Source organism: Hemiscyllium ocellatum, chromosome 2 (genome assembly GCF_020745735.1).
Source record: "Hemiscyllium ocellatum isolate sHemOce1 chromosome 2, sHemOce1.pat.X.cur, whole genome shotgun sequence".
NCBI lineage: Eukaryota > Metazoa > Chordata > Chondrichthyes > Orectolobiformes > Hemiscylliidae > Hemiscyllium > Hemiscyllium ocellatum.
Window position 1 is genome coordinate 69,764,421 of NC_083402.1, and position 21,287 is coordinate 69,785,707.

Genomic DNA, 21,287 nt, shown 5'->3' on the forward strand with positions numbered 1-21,287 from the left:
TCACCCACATGAATTGACTTGCCAGATTATTCCATTAATATTGCAACAAGGGGAATTCATTTTTCAAAAAAAAACATAACTCAAAGGAGACTGATCATGTGGGTGCAACATCTAAGAAGCCAGGGTGTAACACAGAAAGCAGGTGATTTGGTAGAGCAATACTTAGCAAAACAGCAAGTGCAAATTCAACAGTAGATTGTACGTGCTTATTTTATGAACAAAATAGTGACAGTAAGCAAATCAGCAGACTAAGAAACATGAAGTTCTGACATTGAAGAACTCATGTGGCATTTTGCAAAATAAATTGAACAGAATTCTCAAGTGCCAACACAAAAATACCACACCACAATAACAAAAAAAACAAATAAACCAGCCCATTTCCAATAAAAACCATTAATGCAGTCAATATCAAGCTTTACAGATCATTTAGTATATTAAAAGCACACCCACACACCAGAATGTCAGATCCATGCAATCACCTCTGCTACCATTGTTGTTCATTAGAGGTAAACTGCTTCCAGCTCTGCCAGTATGAATTATAATGATGCCCCACAGAGCACCAAACATTGAATTGACCTTCTTAGGTGCTAATAAGGCTCTAGGGTCACTGCCATTCTCAATACGAATCATTACTGTACATAAAGAGAATTAAAATTGAGTGAACTGAAAACTTTTAAAGGAGCTCAACTTGGATAAGGATTTTTTATTAATAAAACCTATTTGTGGGACAATGTTTTCTTTATTCATAATGAAATATCATATTTTGCATCCACACTGACTGATGGTAATCTTGTTGAGGCACAGCCCAAATGCCACTTTTTCTGTGCAAGTTAAAGCATCAAGTATCAGTTAGCTACTAATCTATGAAGGGCAATCCAGAGCAGCTCTTGGGTATTCACACCTACAGTTCCCATACAGATTTTCATCCTATTTAGCCTTTCTGATGTTGAGATCGATTCAAGTGCACCAACTTTTCTCAACTGAGATCAGGTACTGTAGGAAAGACTGGGAATCAAACCTATAATTAGGTTTAAGTAGAGTTTTTTTTTCCCTTATGTGAAACTTGAAAGGTTTCAGAGAAGATTTACAAGGATGTTGCCAGGGTTGAAGGATTTGAACTATAGGGAGAGATTGAACAGGCTGGGGCTGTTTACCTGGAGCATTTGGGGCTGAGGGGTGACCTTATAGAGGTTTATAAAATTATGAGGGGTATGGATAGGATAAATAAGCAAAGTCTTTTCCCTGGGGTGGGGGCGTCCAGAACTAGCAGGCATAGGTTGAAGGCAAGAGGGGAAAGATATAAAAGAGACCTAAGGGGCAACTTTTTCATGTTATGGAAAGAGCTGCCAGAGGAAGTGGTGGAGGCTAGTACACTTGCAACATTCAAAAAGGCATCTGGATGGGTATATAAATAGGAAGGGTTGAGGATTATGCGCTGGGTGCTTGCAAGTAGGACTAGATTGGATTGGGATATCTGGTTGGCATGGACGAGTTGGACCGAAGGGTCTGTTTCCAGGCTGTACATCTCTATGACTATTAACTTCCCATTTCACTCAGTCTTCTTACTGTGGATTATTTTAGTTTCCTAAAGGCAGTTCTTCTGCCAACACATTAAAGCAGACTCATGTAGGTACCGGTCTAACTCTTTGTACAAGTTAGTGTTTCTAGTTTTTAAACTTTATTACTCTAAGACTGAGTGTTAAAATGACTAACAGCTGCCTTAAATCAATATTAAAACTCTGCTTTGTGATGTCTACTCAGAGGTTAGTTTTCAGTATAACTAGTTCAGGCCTCACTATAAACTTGAAGATCATGTTTATATTTTATTATAATTTTAAGATACATAGCTTCTCTCACTTTTATCACCATTCTGTTTACGCTGAAACTGAATATTTTGATGAAACCACAAATCTATTACTACTACACATTCAGCTTTGAAAGTGCATCATAGACTGTGATAATAAATTAATCTTGAACCAAAAAAAAGTTTTTTAATTTAAAGAAGGACAATTATATAAAAGTGCTGTGTATCACCATTGATGCATTCAGCATTTTACCCCACTTTGATCATCCAGAGTCTGGGCCAAATTTAGGGCAATTGACATATGAACATAAACTTCTCTCTCTCTCAGCTCAACCACAGTTGGGAAAGAATGGGGAGCGGAGATGAGGCAAAACTTAGACAAAAGTCATGTCAATACAATGTTTGCATCTTTTGATAGCCTAGGAGCAAATACTGGGCTTTATTGGAAAATGCTAAGTTTTGCAGTGGGGAACAGAGAGAAATGCATTTTTAAAAACAAACATTTTAAAAGAAGCTGAATAAATTTCTATTTCCTTTTTACAATAGATTAAATAATAGAGGTGTTCAATATTTGCTCATGAGTGTTCCGGATGTAGAATTTACTGTCCTTGAAAAGAATCTCATGTTGATGAACTGCCTGGTTACAAGTATTTGGGAGTGACACCAAGAACCAATTAAATTCATATTTTTTCTTTTGAAAAGATGTCAAATTAGTTGCATTTTGCTGGAAGCAGCTACACTGAGTTTACTCTGACCACAGGATAGAAGTGTTTTCAAGGCCTTACCGTTGGTATCATGGTGATTGTGTGGAGGGTTGGCCACGTACGGGTCTATGCTTTCTGAGGACACAACAACATTCTTCTGATCCAGCATCCGCCCATGGGGATCATAACCCTCCTTAACTGCTGTAGGAGGGGTGGTAGTGGAAAAGGCAGAACTGAAGTGGCCTGTCATTATTATAAACACAGTCAAGGTCATTCTATTCTAATCAAACGAAGTATCTGAATTTTTGTTAAGTCAGCAAAATGGAACATCTGTTCTAATACAACCCAATTGTCTCTTTTTATTTTATAACGAGTGAAGTAAATCTTTATTTCCCCTCTCATATTGAATTAGCACCAAGAATTATAGACATTGACAACTCATATCCAGCCTGCAGCACACTGAATCTGTATGACAGAACCTCTGCGTAACTATGACAGTAATAAAAGTTCTCTCAAAAGACTGAAGACTGCTTACATTAAGGATTGTTAACAATGATTTTGCCACATAATTGTCCTTCAGTCTGCAAGACTTAATCATTAAAAGGGATTTATTTTGCTTGACGCTACAGGCTGAAAGATCACTATGACAGCAGCATTTCATTATTCACCATCAACTGTGACAGGATGTATTGCTTTAGTAGCCAACCTTATTAGTGTAACCCAAGGGTGCATTTAAAGAAAGAATCGGGGTGAGTGGAACAGCTTGCATTGTTAATACTTCATTTTATGAAAAGAACTATTCTTGGGGAAACAAATATCTTGGAAAATGGCACATAACATTCAATTGCTTGAAATGTATTCTTCTGTAATCTTCAGTAATGAGATAGTGCTCATTAAAATATTAAGCATGCATAAATTTTTCTTTGTCACAGCACAGAACTATTATGTGAATTCAAGGACATGATGGTTAATTATTTCCGCTAATCTGCCTTTAAAACTTATTCAATATTTCCCTACTTGAGCTGAATTCTCCAACATTATGAGAATTTGTTTATCTTTGACTCTTTTCCATCCACTGCAATTGCAAATTGGAAAAGATTCAGAAAGAGGCACTTGTACAAAGTCATCATTTTACCCACTTAGAAACAATTTAACAGGATGGTCTAAAAAAGTACAATAGGCAAGAAATACATGACTGGTTGAAATGGATCAGCTCAGGTCGACAAATTCACCATATGATGTGCTATTGAGCCCTAACAATTATGGACATCATTGCCCTTTGCTCAGTTAATGTTCATTAGTTCTGGTGCTGCAATTTGCCTTAGTGCCATTGGGTTGGGAGGACAGTAGATAAATGAAAAGTAGGATTCCTGTTCTGGATAATTATTCAGAGCCCCTTCTAAAGAATACTGTGTCTGTGAACATCAGGGGAGGACAGCAATGAATTATCTTTGACATCCTCCAAAATGGAAGAGAGCCCGTGAATCGCTTGGACTCACTCATTAAGTATTGGTGCTTGAGTAACAATTTGTTCTTTCAGCACAGGAGAGCGGAGGAGGAGAAAAGGAAGAAAACGATTGGACAGAGGAGACGTGATGAAACTTAGTCTTAGTAAACTTCAATCTGAACAGTACAGACAAGCAAAACATATTGCTTCACTTAATTGTTTCTTTAATATCTGGAATAATCGAAAAGCATTTTCCATGAATCTACAGTCGGTTTTGCTTTGGAAAAATCCATTCCTGATGCTACATTCATTTCAAAAACTTGAAAATGGAGTCACAAACAAGGAAAGATCCAATATCGTCAATTATGGGCTATCTTTTATCAGCCTGGCCACATATATGTGCAGTGCGTTAGACTAAATAGTCCTGTTTTGTCAATCAAGGACAACCTCTCACTGGGCATTATAATTGATCTAATCAGTAAAACTCAAGGTCTAATATCAGGCTAGTGTCTACAAAAAGTTAATTGAAAATCTTGAATACAAAAGACAAAAACAAGTAACAAACAGCTAAATGATTTATATTAGTGGATAGATTACTTCAAGGTTAAACTAAGTGCATTCCAGAATAAAGTCAATAAAATTGGGTTTAAAAGAAACACTGACCATGTATTGTATCACGAGACATTTCATGACCTTGTGGGGTGGTTGAAAAGTCTAAGAAGAAAACAACGGTGGAAATGAAAAAAAAGCCTCTAAAGAAGGTAGGGGAATAAAAAATAACAGTAATAAAACATCCTGAATGTAAATACCATTGATAAAACACAGGGGGAGTTGGAAAGGGTGCAGCATGAATTGAATGCTTATGTCACCAATTAATCAAACAACAGATTCATGGCATGCTTACCATTCAGTGCCACAAAGGAATCTGCAAAAAGAAAAAAAAGAAAAATGTGTCAATTAACTTTGCCACAATAAGCTGTTTCAGATTTGCATAATATTTCCTAAGTTTGTGAAGCTTTTTTACAAAAGTGAATCAAAACTTACAGAATAACTAGTGTATTCCAAAATGGCACTGTAATACACAAGGCATTTCCAAAGTACTGGAAAATATAATAGATCAGACCGCACGAGTGCAAAATGCCACATTATTTCCTTTTGTAGTCCAAAGATGTGCAGGATAGGACGATTGGTCGTGCTAAATTGTCCATAGTGCTTAGGGTTGTGCAGGCTAGGTGGATGAGCCATGGTAAATATGGAGTTAAAACGATAGGGTAGAGAGCTGGGTCTGGGTGGGATGCTCTTCAGCAGGTCGGTGTGGACCCGATGGACCAAATGGCCTGCTTCCACACTGTAGGGATTCTTTTGAACTGTACAGGAGGCATTGCCTGTAGAGGTTATATACACATACCCTTTTGAAATCACACCAACTCCTTTCATTTTGCCAGAACTATTATGCTTAGTTAATATATATCTTACGTTCCATGAAAAAAATATTTATATAGTCTCATTAATGTAAATGTTGATCCTTTATTTATGGTCCAGAAACAGTTAGACAAATATTGGAATCTGAGATGTACAAACCAAACAGCACAGAACTCCTTTGTGTGCCAAGTATGCCTCCATAGCGAGCCACTTTAAAAAATTGCGAAAAATTATCTCCAGTTTATGATGAGAATTTTAACAATTTATTTATACGGAAGGTATTCCCAAACAGTCTATTTTAAACATGTCTAGTATTTATAATACTATTAACAGCTCATATTATTTTGCCATTGTCTAGTTTACTTTCCCTCTCAGATAAATGTTTAATAATTTGCACAAAATAAGTTATTTCTTTGAGGGGTACTTTTAAGTCAGAATTAATTATACACATTCCTGTGTTGCCCACTGGATAACAAAAGAAACACTTAAAATTGTGCTTGGCACCATGTACTAATGTGGTAAGTGCCAAATAGAGGCTTGTGAAAATGAGTGAATGATCTTCAAGATTACATATTGCTCATCAAGATATTCCCCTGAATTGCATTGATCAATGCCACAAATACTATTCTCTTGAAATTATATTTTTGCAGTGACATCAAAAAAAGTATAATAACCCCATCCCCCAAACATGGAGGTAAACTTACTTTGGCAGTCTCCCAGACCATCTGTGTTGCCACGCTCAATGTCTTGATCAAACGATCTACACAAAACAGAGAGATACATATTATTTTTGTAAGTGATAAAATGGTACTAGCACATTGAACTTTGTAATGTGGCATTCAACTGATGGTTTGGTTGACATTGTCCATCTGGAGCACTGACTAAAACAAATTCTAGGAATAACCTCTGACCTTAGCCTTTATTAAGATTACCTACCAGCAATGGCTCACAGCAAAACTCCCCCCTCAGTCTAACCTAGAGAGGGCATTGTGCAGTCTGGGAGTTTTCAGCCAGGGTCCTTACTGGTGATTAAACCTTACATCCTAATTGCAAATTCTAAAGTGGGGTCAGCAACAAGGTGATGTGTTGCAGCGACTCTGCATTACTGATTTTTTAACCAATTCTTTGGTGCATATCATCCTCAAATAAAACACACATCACCAGCCAAACAAAATTATTCTAGGTGACATTTCCACAGTTTGTTGAACAGTGGCCTGTCTTCACATTCTATTCCTTGCCATACACTCAAGAAATGGAACATAGACAGGAGAGGTTTTCAACAAAGATGACCCAAAAAATTGGCTTAATGTCAAGGCTAGAATTAAGCCATTGATTTGTGCTTTCCCTGAGAAAATTGATTGATTTGGTGCACATGAGAAAAGCAGTAGAAAAGTCCTCATAATATAATGAATTTTGATCCATTTGATTAAAACTTTGGCTTCACAGCATTCAATTTTTGAATGCCAAATAGTTTCCATGTCTGTAGTAACTAGTCAGGAAGTGCATATTCACAATGAACAGAAGTATACTGCCTACTAGTTAAATCCTCAAGCAGTGTCCATGTGCAAAAGATATTAGACTCTTTATGTATGCAAATGTCCTTTACAGTTTGCAATTGATTAGCTTGGTATAAACGAATCTCAAAGCCCAAATCAGGCCTCACCATTCAGACACAAGGAGCTTGCTCCTACACCCACTTGAATGCTCAAACCTGGACAGAGCTGCATTTCTATATGTATTGGTTGGGCTTATTAAGAAACATCATCCATTTATAATAAAAAGACTGAAACAATTCAATGCCATTGCAAACTTAAGATAAGCAATGCCTGGTTGCTGCTGTTATTCACAGTTGGAAGATACTGTGTTATTTAGAACAACTACATAATATACAGAAATGTTCCCTTCATTTTTGCTTGTGTATAGTTATGAGAAGTCTGATCAGATGTAGATGCGTCTCTTTGGGCTACCAGTTTGCCAAACTCCTTCCATGTTTTCAAATATAGTGTAAGTAAAAATACCACTTGTGAGTATAAAAGTTAGGTAACAAAGTGCCACCAGACCACCTCTTAACAACAGTTTCAGCAGCAGCAGCAATAGTTTGACAGATGCTGTACCTCTCGTGTTGTATGCTGCATTTGGTGAACGGGCTGAAGGAGCCCGAGAGAAGGAGGAAAACTGAGAGAGCTGACACCCACAAAATAAATGTTTTTTTTCACATTCTACATCATGAAAAGTAAATATATATCATAGCCTCATCATTCTCAGCTCAATCTTCGTGTCCAAGTTGTGCTCGTCCAGAATAAAAGAGGACAACCATTCACTATCTGCAAAGGACATCTCTGGTAACAGTGAACACTTGCCAAAAAGGCTTAACTTTGTGTTAGTTTGCCACTCTCACTTGCTTAATTTCTCTGGTTCCATTCACCACTTCTTTTGTTAAAAAAAACTTACTTAGTTGTTGGTGTTAGTTGTGCACATAAGCCCTCCTTCAGCCAACCACAGTAGGGGTCTCGAGAAGCAAGACATGTCCTGGGGAAGGAACAGAATAAAACTTCCAAATGACTGATCATTTATGCAAATCACAAAACAGAAATTCCCCTCCTTTCTCAAACAGACTTCACCATGACAATTTACCTAGCCTTCCCAGTGTTTCAATGCTTAGTTGCATGCAAATCTTTCAAAACACACAAAACAATAGAAAATCCTCAACTCACTTTTTGCATTTGCTGTGACGTTCACATCGAGCAAGAGGCACCCTCACAACACAAGTGGAGAACGCCACAAAGAGAGAGTTGCTGGGCTTATCTAGTTCCATTCCCACAATTCTTCTGTCTTCCACACCATCAACACTACACCTACCACAAAAGAACATCATTTACAGGAGGAGAATTACACCCTACACCAATTGTGATTTCATATGTCATTCATGAATCCAATTTTTCACCAAGTACCTTTGAAGTAGCACTGCTACAATGATGGCAAAGTGTTACAAGCATTCATACAGCACTTGGCACTAGGCATAAATAAGTTACATTTATTGGTAAAAGGAGTACAGACTTTAAAACATGGTTTACCACAATTCGCACTTAGCTGTGCTTGGTTATATTTCCCTGAGTGCCAGTAGCACTTCTTGTTACACTGTGACAATTTTGTTCTTAAGGAGCTAGGAGCTGAGAGTTAATGTGAATAAATATCCCAGGTGTCATACTCACTGTTGGACACATCAATCCACCAACCACATGGAGAACTGCAGGAATTTCATTGAGTAAACGAGTGCAATTATTTTCAACATTTGGGAAAAAATATAACACACCAGTTCCCCACTTATACAGACTATTCATTCATTAATGTGCCTGGTCATTGAGTGTCATGGCTTATTCACTCAATCTTCAAGGGGTGAAATCACAGCTAAGCCTGATTCCATTTTCAGCCAATATCTATACATTTATGCATACCCCCACAGGCAAGAGTCTTGGCCAATGCCTATTTGCCATGTCCAAAGAGGAGTGAAATTAATAATAATTCATGATCTCAACTGGTAGCTTAATAATCTAAATGCCTATTGTCAAAGCAAGCAGTGCATTCATCTGCTATGCCAATGCAGAAATTATTAACAACATGACAAGACATTTGATTTTGATACAATGGGTAGGGTAAATGAAATATTTGATTTCCTGTTCCCATTATAAAGGTTGTCTGTCTAATGGGATTTTAATCTTTTAATCAAAATAAGAAAGATAATCACATAATAAAGTCTTGAAATGAACTCAAAGCAAAAGTTCAGAAATGGATATGTGGGTGCCCACTAAGGCTGTATCATCCTACTAGGGAAAAGCCTAACTATCTTATCTCCCATACCTTGTCCACCCATCTTGGTGGGGAATTTCCTAAATGATAGTGCCTGGAATCATTCACAGTCCAATAAAAAGGAATAAGAAGTCAAGGCAATGTTGGGAATCATGGTCTGTGACATTAAGATAGAAGTGCCGATAGTGACTCATTTTCTGACACAGAGCGAGAGCGAGAAAGAGATAAAGAAAGAAATAGAGCGAGCAGTGGGGAGAGGAGAAAAGGAGGTATGGATAGAAAGAGGAGAGCGAGACAGACAGACAGACAGAGTGAGGGAGGGAGAGACCTCAAAAAAAAATTCAGTAAAAGCTTCAGCGCTCTTGCTTAGCAAACATAACTACTTGCTAAAATTGATTTTGAGAGTGTTAATAACAAAATAAGTACCTGACTTATTTATTTAAAAGATCCTCACTAACACTCCCAAAATGGTACCCATTAAAATAATGTGCAACGTGGGTGCAGTACAAATAATGTAACCCTGATTTTACCTGCAGATTTTACTCAAGTGCATCTAAAATCTTTCTGCTTTAATCAAGTGTGAAATTAGGGTGGACCTACTTTTCTGCATTGTAGATACTAATCTCCTCCAGAAAGATGCTGTCATTTATGAAGCCCATGTTTGCTTTGGCCAGAAACTTCAAGATAATTCCTTTCTCTGATCCTAAGAACACCACAGTGTAATTTTGGTGGGGACCTGCAGCATTATCCACAGCAATTCTGGTCAATCGATACCTGTTGAAAATAAACAAATGATCATGTTTCATTTCATTTACCATTAGACCCTCCTGAATTGTGAATCTCGCTCGACGGAACATTAAAGTGAATGTTTTTTTTAAAAAATATATATTTTTGTACCATCTCAAATTTAAGTCTTTTCTCATCGTAAAATGGTGAAACCGGAATGCAATAGATTTCTTTGCAATCTAATAGAGAAAGTATGCTTATATGTAAACTATCAAGTTCACTCTTTAACCAGAGTTAGTTCCTATTTAATTGAAACATGCAGAATGGTTGAAAAAACAGACAAGCTCCCTTTTGTTCACCTACATTGGCAGGCCAATGGAACTTAAAAGAGAGCTTTTCCTTAAAATGTTCTGAATCCATCGATATCAAAGGCTGCATTGTTTCATCCACGAAATATGATTTTTTGTAGAACTACTCTCTCTCTATATATGGGCATAACAGTGCACTCACTGTTAAATTCTTAACAGCTGTGCTGCATTCAACTAAACTTTACAGAAAGTCACGCACTAAATAAACATTTCCCCAGCAACCACACTGCTACCAATGAACAGTAGCTCACACAAGTCAATTGAAACCAGTATCTGTGTTCGCAGCCAGAACAGAATGCCTTTAATAAATTAAAATTTTAGTAATAAATTTCAGTTCACTAAGAGTCTTAAAGAGGAAGACGGGTTAACGGACATGAAATTTTGGGTTGAGTCACATGAAGCACCATCTTGCTCAGGTGTTGTGCATGGAGTCAACACCCACCATTTACCTGCAGGGCAGACAGATCAGATTTCAATCAGCAAGCAATGCTGATTTGAGACCATTGCTGCCAAATTGTAGCTAAATGTTCCAGCTAACATGTTCAGTACTAAGAAGGTGCCTCCACCAGCAATACTGAAAGGCATCATCAAACACTGACAGATTTGCTGCTGTTGTTTGATCTATTTTGGATGTTACTAGAATGATACAGGTGTTTACTCATTTCTGTAGCTGTGCCAAGTTAAAAATGTCTACAAGAGTTGGTGAAATGGGTGCAGGAGGACATTTTGCTGACATCTGGCTTCTGCACAAACCAATTTAGGAGACATTCCTCTTTGAATATAGAATCACATAGAAAATAAGCAAAGGCCTCAAAGAGGAGGTCAAGCTGCTGATAGTAGAGGATGAGGAGACAATCTCTAAACAGTAGGTTTGTCAAGGACCAGACAAACCCCCTCAAACATATCAAGATAGCCTAGACTCTAACTTTTTCTTGTTTTAAAGGTGTAGTGCTCCAGATGCAATTTGATTGGTCAAATTACTCAACTTTAAGCAAAGCACACTTTGTTTTTACACTAAAGTCAAAATACAAGACAAACTGAAAGTAAAAGAAAATAACTAGCTTAACTAGAATGATCAAAATGCCTAACAAAATTTATATATACACACATTATTACTAATTAACTGACCCAATATAGTAACACCGCATAAGCACATTCTTGGCAAATGCAAATTCAGTAAAATAGATTGTCTCACATGTAATTCTAGCAGCAGGAAGAAAACTCCAGCTTTTAGCTGTAACAGAGGGAAGAATAAGCCCTTCCACATCCAGCTTCAAGATCGCAGCAACTGTTGAAAGCTAAAGCTAAGAATCCTGGTTCTGAGGGATACTGACCCTACCCATTCAGGCTGCTTCTATTTTTCCAACACTATTTTTAACAAAAAGTACCACAAGCTGTTTACTTTGTTGACTCGTCTCAACCTTCCTTTATTTAAAAGGAAAGGACAAAATACACCTCTTAAAGCCATGGTATCCTCCAAAGTCATTTCCACCAAAGTGTTTAGTCAGCAATTTCCCCATTTGAATGTTGGCAAGGGACATTGTATAAAGCCTGCACTTCTATTAGGCAAGCAACTTGAAGCTGGAACCACAGATACAAGCTCAGAACAGGGCAAGGACAGCAATATTAGTGACTATGAAGATGACAGTACTGACAAATCTTTACATACCTATCCACTTCCAGCTGGAACTGGAGCTATTTTTGTTATTTTGGAGTTTACTATCTACTATTGAGAGCGATCTAGATTTCATTCTTTCAGAAACAGGTGGAGCAAGCAACAAAATTTCTCCCTAAGGAGGCAGTGGCATAGTGGTAATGGAAATTGAGGGCAATTTGCTGACCATGTAGCCAAACATACCACAAAGGCTACACAGACACAAGAAATGTAAGGCAGCAGACCACTAGAATGTGGCAACATTACTTGTGTTGCCTGGGGCACTCTGGTGTAGCTTTGCCATACCACACAGAGCAGGATTTAAGATTCATGGTGGTCTGCCACACTTTATACAACACATCATCTTGCCATCAACTCAGCAGCTGGGAGTCCTAAATCTTTCCAGTAATACTGAACCTGCACAAGAAACTGCCTGTACAAAAGAACAAAGATCAGGATTGTTAAAGAGAGAAAAAGCAGCACAATGCACCAGCTTCACAAAAGGGGTACCTGGTAAACTTTTACAAGATTGTGACGGCATTCTGAGATGAAGTGTGAAAGAAATTAAACAGCATATCATGCCCATTAAAATATTTATACATTTCCTTCGGCTTTTTTGTTAAATGCACGAGGAGAAGATGACAGAGGGTGGGAGGAGATAAACTGGATAACCTAAACTCTTTCTGAATGGGAAAGCTAATGAAAAACTCAAATGTCTGTAACCTTAATTCCCCACTGACCAAACGTTTCCCTTCACTCTACCATTGACTGTCACATTAGCTTCGCCATGATAACAAAAGCTACCACGTCATTAACAGTCCAAACCAAATCTAAAAGTCAAGCTACGTCATTTTGCATAGACGTGTAACTAATGACACCTGTGCATTGCTCAAATTTCTGACTTGCCTTGGCCTGTTCTATTTTCTTACACTATGGTGGTCCAGTGGGTGAAACCGGATTGATGGATGTCCATCCACTTTCAGTGGAGCTGACCGCAGATGATAATGCGCCATGGACAGTAATAGTTTGGGCAGACAGCCAACCTGACAGTCAACAGCATTGGCAATGATTGAACGAGAAATGCTGTTAACCAGAGAGTGTGTAGCAAATTCATGCTCCATGGAACTACTTCCTACTCCACCAGATAAATGTTTCAGGAATTCTGATTTAAGACTTTTTTTTCAATTTAAGGAAGAGTAGTCAACATAAACATAGTTGTGTGGTAGCATATAACTTGTGTGTTGCTCAAAAAATATATTTTGTTAAAGCTTTTCATCTTGCACTCTTCAGGACAATCTGCAAGAATACCAGTTAAAACGAGAGAAATAATTTTTAAACTGCATAAGAACACAGTGCTTAGTGGTTGGCAGATGGACCTGGATTATTCGAAGCAATGCCATGGAAAATGCACCCATTAACGATGATTGATAATTAACTGTCAACCTTTATGTCAATTTTAAAGCAGGCAGATTGACTAATTGATCTGGACATTGGCTGGAGAAATAAACCAGTGAGTAGCTGTTGAGTTGAAACAGACATGTATCTTTGCAAGGTTTGTGACATGTATGTATGTACAGACATGTATGTATGTACAGGGTCAGTGTGTAAAGAACATGGACCTGAGAATTAATACACATAGCTTCAATCAGCACTTTTCTCTCAAGCAGTCCAAGTATTACTTTTTCGCTAATGCAAGACAATATACTTCCACACAATGCGATTTTTTGAGCAAACAAATTCTTCAAACATTCACACTTTTTTTTTTCAATTTGGGGAACAATGCCAGAACTGGCCAATAATGAGATACAACATAACTTTTTTTTAAAACAGGTAAAGAGCAAACATAAGTAACCACTAACCTGACCATTGTCCTCAAAAACCATGGCCTATTGTCAATGGAAGGTACAGCTTCATCCAGGAGAGGGTGCGTTTTAATGAAGTTGAGTGTATCATCTGGGAATCCATTGGAAGTTCCAAATTTTTCCAGTAACACTGAACCAGCACAAGAGCCAGGCCTGTGCAAAAGAACAAAGATAAGGACTGTTAAAGAGGGGCAAAAAAACAGCCAGATGCACCAGGTTCTCCAAAAGGTGCTTGGCAAAAAGATTTTTTTTATAAGACTCCACAATGATGACTTTCTGAGATTAGAGTAAAAGAAATTAAAACGTGTATCTTGCCCAGTAAACTGTTTATGCATTTCCTTTGAATGTTTTAATTTTCAATGGGACTTGAAGATAGCTTTCTTCTATAACACTTGGATCCATACCAATTGCTCAACTAATTCATACTGTGTGGCTACAAAATATACAATCCAAGGAATTTCTCATGAACAATTACTGAACTTCCATCGAAAATGGAAGTTCTACATAGCCCGTGTCCTTTTTAAAATGTTTATCCAGGTCATAGCCTGCTTTAAGTTAAACACTGCTCTTAAATAAGATGCTAGGAAGTAAAATTTAGACAAATGCACTAAGCATCTATGCACAAGTTATCCACAGCATATTTTTGCAGTCTGATTTATATGTTCTTCTGCTACTTCATGTTTGTTATACTGGCTAATATTTTTCTAAAAACAAAATACTACTAGAACCTTAAAGTATCAGTCCGATGTCAGTTCATCAGTTCCCTCGTCACTATTTTATCTTCCAAACCAAGAGCACTAAAGTAGACTGCTTGGCCATTTATCACGTGGAATCGTGCTGTGCACAAATTGGCTGCTGCATTCCCTATATGACAGTAGTGACTATACTCCTAAACTACTCTACTGGCTGAAAGAAATATTTGACAACCTCAGGGCATGAAAGACACAATATAATTACACATTTCTTTATGTTGTCACAGATGTAACAGTTGAGGAAACTTGCTGTCCAATTTTAGCACAGGGAGCATGAACTGAACTACTGTCTTGTCTCCCATTCTGTGTAAACAGCGTTTCGTGTGAATTTCAGTCATCAGTATATACAGTGCTGCTCAACAAGCAGAACAAATAACTAGAGTACAGTTTCGCTCCAAAGCAATGCAATTCCCACTGATGATGTCCAGAGTGGGATCAGGTCAGAGGCTACAATCGAACTGATCTCAGCAGTCAAGTAGCAACAAAACTTTTTGTGCACAATTTGAATTCATATTGTCTCAACCACCGACTGAAATATTATCTCATCGTATGCCTGGCTTTCTTTTATGCTGGAAAAACATACAGAGAAAAAAAACTTGGTCACGCATAATCAGCAATGTACTTATCAAAAGCAATTGAAATAAATGCTTTGTGCTGTGCACGAATAATCTGACTTTTCTTCAAAATGTTAAATCAATCTGGCTAACATGAGCAATCTTAAATGGAATAAAGAAAGTTGCAAGAACAGCTCAACTCTGCACCAAACCAGAGTTTCAGGAAGATGATGAAAGTTGAGAAGTTGCACCGTCTGGGTGGGAATTCAATTAAAACCAATTTGGAGAGAAATAAGAAACTGCAAGACTTAGTTGAATTGCCAAAAAAGTGAATAGGTCTGCAGATCTAATTAACTTTTGTGCACTTATCTTGTGTGCAAAACTGCTGTCCCTTCAACTATCTATTCAAACAACATTATCAAGATATGAAATCAGTTGTTTACTGAATTATAGACAAAATACTGTATTTTCTTCAAATCATGCGATCGATTCATTCTAGTGTAAAATGCGAAAACTTCATGTTTTTACTGTTCAAATATTTCCAGCTGCTTTTGAAAAGAAATTTAATTGGATTTTTTTTTCTTAAAGATAGTTGACATACCTTGGCTTGGGAACTCTGTCTTCAGGGACTGGCGTCCATGTGGAATCGGAAGACTTCTGCTCTTTGAATCGACCAATAAAGACAGTGGCAATGTCCTCCATATCATATGCACAGACTGCTGATCCAGGGATGCTGCAATGAGACATTTCCCAGAAAAGGGCTGTTCACTCAAGAGGCATGCAATAAATCAATCAGCAAAACACATTCTTTGAAGTTGCCTTCTTGGTCTCCTACTAATAAACTACAGTACTCCACAATGACCTTTCAAACAGCTTGACAGTTTTCTCTCCCTCTCCTACCTTTCCCCTTGTTAACACAAGGCCTGGGCAGAGGACATTAAAGTGCTGTATTTGTTCATATGTTGTGATGGGCTCTCCTTGTCTCACAAATATGTCCTGTCTTTTTGGTATTGAGTTTATCTTTGCCTCAATCAGAAAATGAAGGTCAATTAACCAAAAAAGGTAATAAAAAAATAATAGGATGAATAGCTGTAGGGCATCCTGAAAGGGGAGGGTGATGAGTTACAGATCATGGTACATGTTGGTACCAACAATATGGGCAATATGGGCAAGAATTCAGGGAGCAAGACAGTAGATTAAAAAGCAGGACCTCAAATGGTTGTAATCTCTACTCCTACTGTCACATGCTAGCAAGCTTAGAAATAGGAAAATAGGGCAGATGAATGCGTGGCTGAACAGTTGGTGCAGGAGGAAGGGTATTAGATTCTAGGAACCATGGGAACGTTTGGTGGGGAAGTGGGACATGCACGAATGGGATGGTCTACAGGTGGACCACATTTGTAGAATGTACTGAGGATCATTTTCTTCATCAATATGTAAATGTACCTACTAGAGAAGGAGAAAAACCTGACCTTATCTTGGGAAATAAGGCAGGGCAAGTGACTAAAGTGATAGTGGGGAACACTTTGGGGCTAGTGATCATAATTCTTACGTTTAAAATAGTTAAGGAAAAGGATGGGCCTTTTTTAAAAGTGGAAGTTCTTAATTGGAGCAAGGCAAATTTTCATGGTATGAGACAGGAACTTTCAAATGTTTAATTGGAGTAGACCTTTTGCAGGTAAAGGGACAACTGACAAGTGGGAGGCTTTCAAAAATGTGATAATGAGAGTTCGGAAGCATTATGTTCCTGCTGGAGTGAAGGGTAAGGCCAGTAAGAATAGGGAACAATGGATGAAGATAGATAGAGAGGTTCTGGTCAAGAATAAAGTTCCGCATGGTAGACTAATTAGTAAATTTAGATCACATGGGATTCAGGGAAAGCATGTCAATTGGATATAAAGCTAGCTTGGTGATTGGAGACATGATGGTGGTAAAGAGTTGTCTTTTGGACTGGAGGCCTGTGATTAGCGGTGTTCCACAGGGAACAGTACTAGATCCAGTTGTTTTATCACTTATATAAACGAGTTGGATGAGAATTTTGGAGACACAGTTAGGATGTTTGTGGATGATACCAATAATTGGTAGTATAGTGGAGAGTGAAGATTAGAAAAAAAGAGATCTTGATCAATTGGGCTAAGGAGTGAGTGCTGGAGTTTAATTTAGATAAATGCAATGTTTTGGATTTTAGTAAAACAAACAAGGGCAAGACTGATATAATTAATGGTAGGGCACTTGGTGGTGTTGTAGAACAGAGAGATCTAGGGGTCCAGGTAGTCAATGTTTTAAAATTTGCATCTGATGCAGATATGGTGGCTAAGAAGGCATTCAGCCCATTTGCCTTCATTGCCCAGACCACTGAATATAGGAGAAAGTGAGGGTGTCATGTTGAGGTTGTATGGGATGATGGTGAGGTCATGTTTGGAGTAGCATGAACAGTTCTGATTGCTCTGCTATAGGAGGAATATTTTTCAATTGGAGAGGGTTCAGAAAGGATTTACCTGGGGGTCAAAAACTGACAAATCCCCTGGCTCAGATGAACTGCATCACAGGCTGCTGTGGGAGGCAGGAAATTGCAGGGGCTCTGACACAAATTTTTAATTCCTAGCTGGCCATGGATGAAGTACCAAAAGACTAGAGGATGGCTAACACGATTCCACTTTTCAAGAGGAGTGGTAGAGATGAACCAGGAAATTACAGACCAGTGAATCTCAAGCCAATGGTAGGGAAACTACAGGAGAAAATTCTGAAGGAGCAAATTAATATCCTTTAAAAAGTCATGGGTCAATTAGGGATAATCAACATGGCTTTGTCCGAGGGAGGTCATGTCTAACAAATTTGAAAATACGATGGTGTATGTGTGGATGAGAGAAGCTCAGTTGGAAGTTTATATGGATTTTAGCAAAGCTTTTGACAAGATCCCAAATGGGAAATCAATTGAGAAGGTTAAAACACTTAGAATTTAGGGAAATTTGATGAGATGGACCAGAAATTGGCTTAGTAATAGGACACAAAGGATGGTGGTAGAAGATTGAGTGGAGGCCAGTGTCCAGCAGTGTACCACAAGGATCAGTACTGGGACCCTTATTGTTTGTTATATACATAAATGATGGAGATAAAAATGTGTGTGGAATGTTAAGCAAAATTGCAGATGACACCAAGATTGGCCAATAGTGAAAGCAATGGTTGTAGGTTGCAGGAAGATATAGATGGCTTGGTGACAGATGATACTTAACCGTGATAAGTGCGAGATGATACACTTTGGAAGAAGAAACAAGATGAGGGAGCATTTAATGAATATGTAGCTCAGTGGAACAGAGGGGTTTTGAGGTAATTACTCACAGATCCCTGAAGTCAGCAAAGAACACGAATACCATACTAAATGAGGCATATGGGACACTTGCTTTCATCAGTTGTGGTATAGAGTATAAAGAGCAAGGAGATAATGTTGGAATTGTACAGTGTGTAGGTCAGGACACAGCTGGAGTACTGTGTGCAATTCTGGCACTCGAGGGGGCACAGAGGACGCTCACATGGATGATGCCTGGAATGGAGAAATTGAATTATAAGGAGAGACTAGATAGGCTCGGTTTGTTTTCTTTACAGTAGAGAAGGCTGAGAGGGCACATGATTGAGGTGTGTAAGACTGAAGGGTATGGATAGGGTGGGCAGAAAGCAGCTGTTCCCTTTGGTTGAGCGTCAGTCACAAGACGACATAGTTTTAGGCTAAGGGACAGGTGGAAATTTGGAGGTTATAAACCTTATAACCTTTAAAAATTTGGATGAACACTTCATATGTCATAACATTTAAAGATATGGGACAAGTGCAGGAAAGTTGGATTATTGTGCCTTTAATGGTAGTTATGTCGATGCAGACTTGACAGGCAAAGGGCCTCTTCTGCACTGTGTGAATCTATGAACTGCTGGTAGTCCTATAAACAAAATAAGACAAAGCAGCAAGAAGTTGTCTAAACATTTTAGATTCTAGTCACGCTTGGGAAGAGATGCATTGCTTTTGTTCATTGTAGCTATTAATGCAACCGAAGAAAAATTCTCATAGATAAAGCACTACTGACAAAACAACAACAATTTATATGTGCATACCACCTATTTATCCACCATTTTATTAGTGTAATAAAATGTCACAAGGCACTTCACAGGAATATTAAACAAAATTGAAACCAAGTGACATGCTCTTATGAATATCACTCATTCTGCAGAATTTAAACAAATGTATACAATTAATGTAAAATAATTCACTTTAAAAAGGGAATATTTTGCACAAAATTATTGTACGCATTGAGTAATTTTACAATGGATCCCAACAAAATTACATTTGACCTACATACACTCAATAGCAGTCTTCAGCACTGGTAATTTAAACAAGAAATGTCATTTCAAGATATCCATCCTAATAGTTTCAGTATAGCATTTCTGTGGCTCTGTGAACATATTTACCTGTTATAAGGGGTGGAAAATGTTGCTAGAATGACATCACGGCCACTAATACGGACAACATTTGTCACTGACTGCAAAATGTTGAAGTAAAAGTGAGAGTCTCCAGGTACAGAACAGTTGAGACGAGCTTTCACGAATGATGTCCACTGCTTCTCCAATACCCTCTGAGAACCTCCCATGTCATTTTTACAGACCCGGGCAACTCTTGGGAAAATCACCTGGAAATAAAATTCAGGCAAGAGCTTTGAAAGTCCCTTTAGTTCTTAAGGAGTCACTTCAGAACTTCAATACACTGTTTTCACATTTTCAGCTGAAGTCTGAACACTGAACATATTGCATAAACCAAATTCAAATCTCCTGTGGAACAGCATGAATTCACGAATCAGTTTAATCAAAGAATGATTTTATGAATTCAACTTGAGGATTCCTTAAAATTGAATTAATAATTTTGACCAAAGAAACTGCTGAGTGAAAGTGAACTAAAAATCTTTGGAAAAGTATCTCAGTTAACAGACAAGCATGTAGGCTTTCCTCACCCCCTCTAATTCTAAACTGCGAGGGATGAAGGAATAGGCCACTTGTCACTTTTGTAGTTCAGAAGTTGATAAATTACACACATTATGCAGAGAAAGTAAGTCATTAAGAAAGGACAGTTTTAAAGTTAGAAAGCAAGTAATAGGCAACTAGAAATTAAGACCCCTTAGAACAATGTTTTAAATCCCTCTGTAACTTCATAAACAGTAAATGCCTAGCTTTAAAACGCTGAATGTACTGATTGACTTATGGGCTGTTCTGGTTACTGCATCCTGATGTAAACAAAGCTGCGTCAGGATAATAGTTGGGTTACTGCTCTTGCTCAGGGTGTTGGTTCCAATTTCCTGTGCTTTACTAATTAGGTGAAGCACTGTAATTGAGCCTTGTCCTGGAGCTTTCAGGAAAGGAACACATTTGAAAATAGAGTGAGGCAGCCTTCTTCAGTTTGATTTCAAGCACACTGCAGAATCAGCATAGGGGAGCATTCTCTTAAAAAAATGCAATACCCAAAACAATAACATATTAATTGCCTTTTACCAATAATTTCTAATTTTGCATATGAGCTTAAATGTATTTCCATTGCAAAAAAATTAATACACAAAAAATATCCAGATTTAGATCTAACCATCAGAGTAAACTGGCATAAGCTTGGTATTATCTTAAGGTGGGTGCATCTAATAAATTAGAAGTTCTTACTACCACGCCTCAGGGTAAAAGCGAATAATGTGGCGGTGCTTTGCAATATTGTTCCATAAGTTAATGAGCCCAGAAGTTGTACATCATCTTGTCTTTTGCCCATTAATCACATTTCAAATCTGTTCCTTTGAGGTTCATATTTATATTCAAGGGAAAACAAGTCCTCAAGTTAACTGATTTTTTTAAAAAAAATGACAAAATAGAGAACAGTTTCAATAAAGATAGAAACCTTGTTCCTTTTCATTATGGAGACTCATGAGGATGTTGAAATACCTTACGGCTGACATTTTAGTACAATGTTTTAAATCCCTTTGGAACTTCATAAACAGTAAATGCCTAGCTTTAAAACACTGAATGTATTTCATATGGATTGCTTTGCTTTCAGTACATGTCCTGACCAACTTAATCCTGGCCATCTCCAGTTGGATTAACTTTGACAAGTAAAGCCACTAGGCAACAAAAAGATAATATCACATTCACAGTCTCGGCAATCCTTTTTGCC

At 37.8% G+C, this 21,287-nt stretch overlaps 1 protein-coding gene across 6 annotated transcripts in view; it reads right to left on the reverse strand.

Annotated features, from left to right (window-relative positions):
- Nucleotides 1-21,287, reverse strand: part of sema6a (sema domain, transmembrane domain (TM), and cytoplasmic domain, (semaphorin) 6A) — a 146,654-nt gene that overhangs the window by 13,724 nt on the left and 111,643 nt on the right. For 3 of the 6 annotated variants that reach the window (XM_060837533.1, XM_060837519.1, XM_060837526.1), the window contains exons 10-19: nucleotides 19,556-19,773; nucleotides 15,702-15,833; nucleotides 13,792-13,947; nucleotides 9,785-9,958; nucleotides 8,092-8,232; nucleotides 7,829-7,906; nucleotides 6,082-6,137; nucleotides 4,860-4,880; nucleotides 4,619-4,669; nucleotides 2,590-2,751 (exon numbers count right to left, since the gene is read on the reverse strand). In XM_060837533.1, coding sequence (XP_060693516.1) covers nucleotides 2,590-2,751; nucleotides 4,619-4,669; nucleotides 4,860-4,880; nucleotides 6,082-6,137; nucleotides 7,829-7,906; nucleotides 8,092-8,232; nucleotides 9,785-9,958; nucleotides 13,792-13,947; nucleotides 15,702-15,833; nucleotides 19,556-19,773 — 1,189 coding nt within the window. The remainder of the gene's footprint in view (nucleotides 1-2,589; nucleotides 2,752-4,618; nucleotides 4,670-4,859; nucleotides 4,881-6,081; nucleotides 6,138-7,828; nucleotides 7,907-8,091; nucleotides 8,233-9,784; nucleotides 9,959-13,791; nucleotides 13,948-15,701; nucleotides 15,834-19,555; nucleotides 19,774-21,287) is intronic. The other 3 variants (XM_060837543.1, XM_060837551.1, XM_060837560.1) reach the window with 3 other exon arrangements.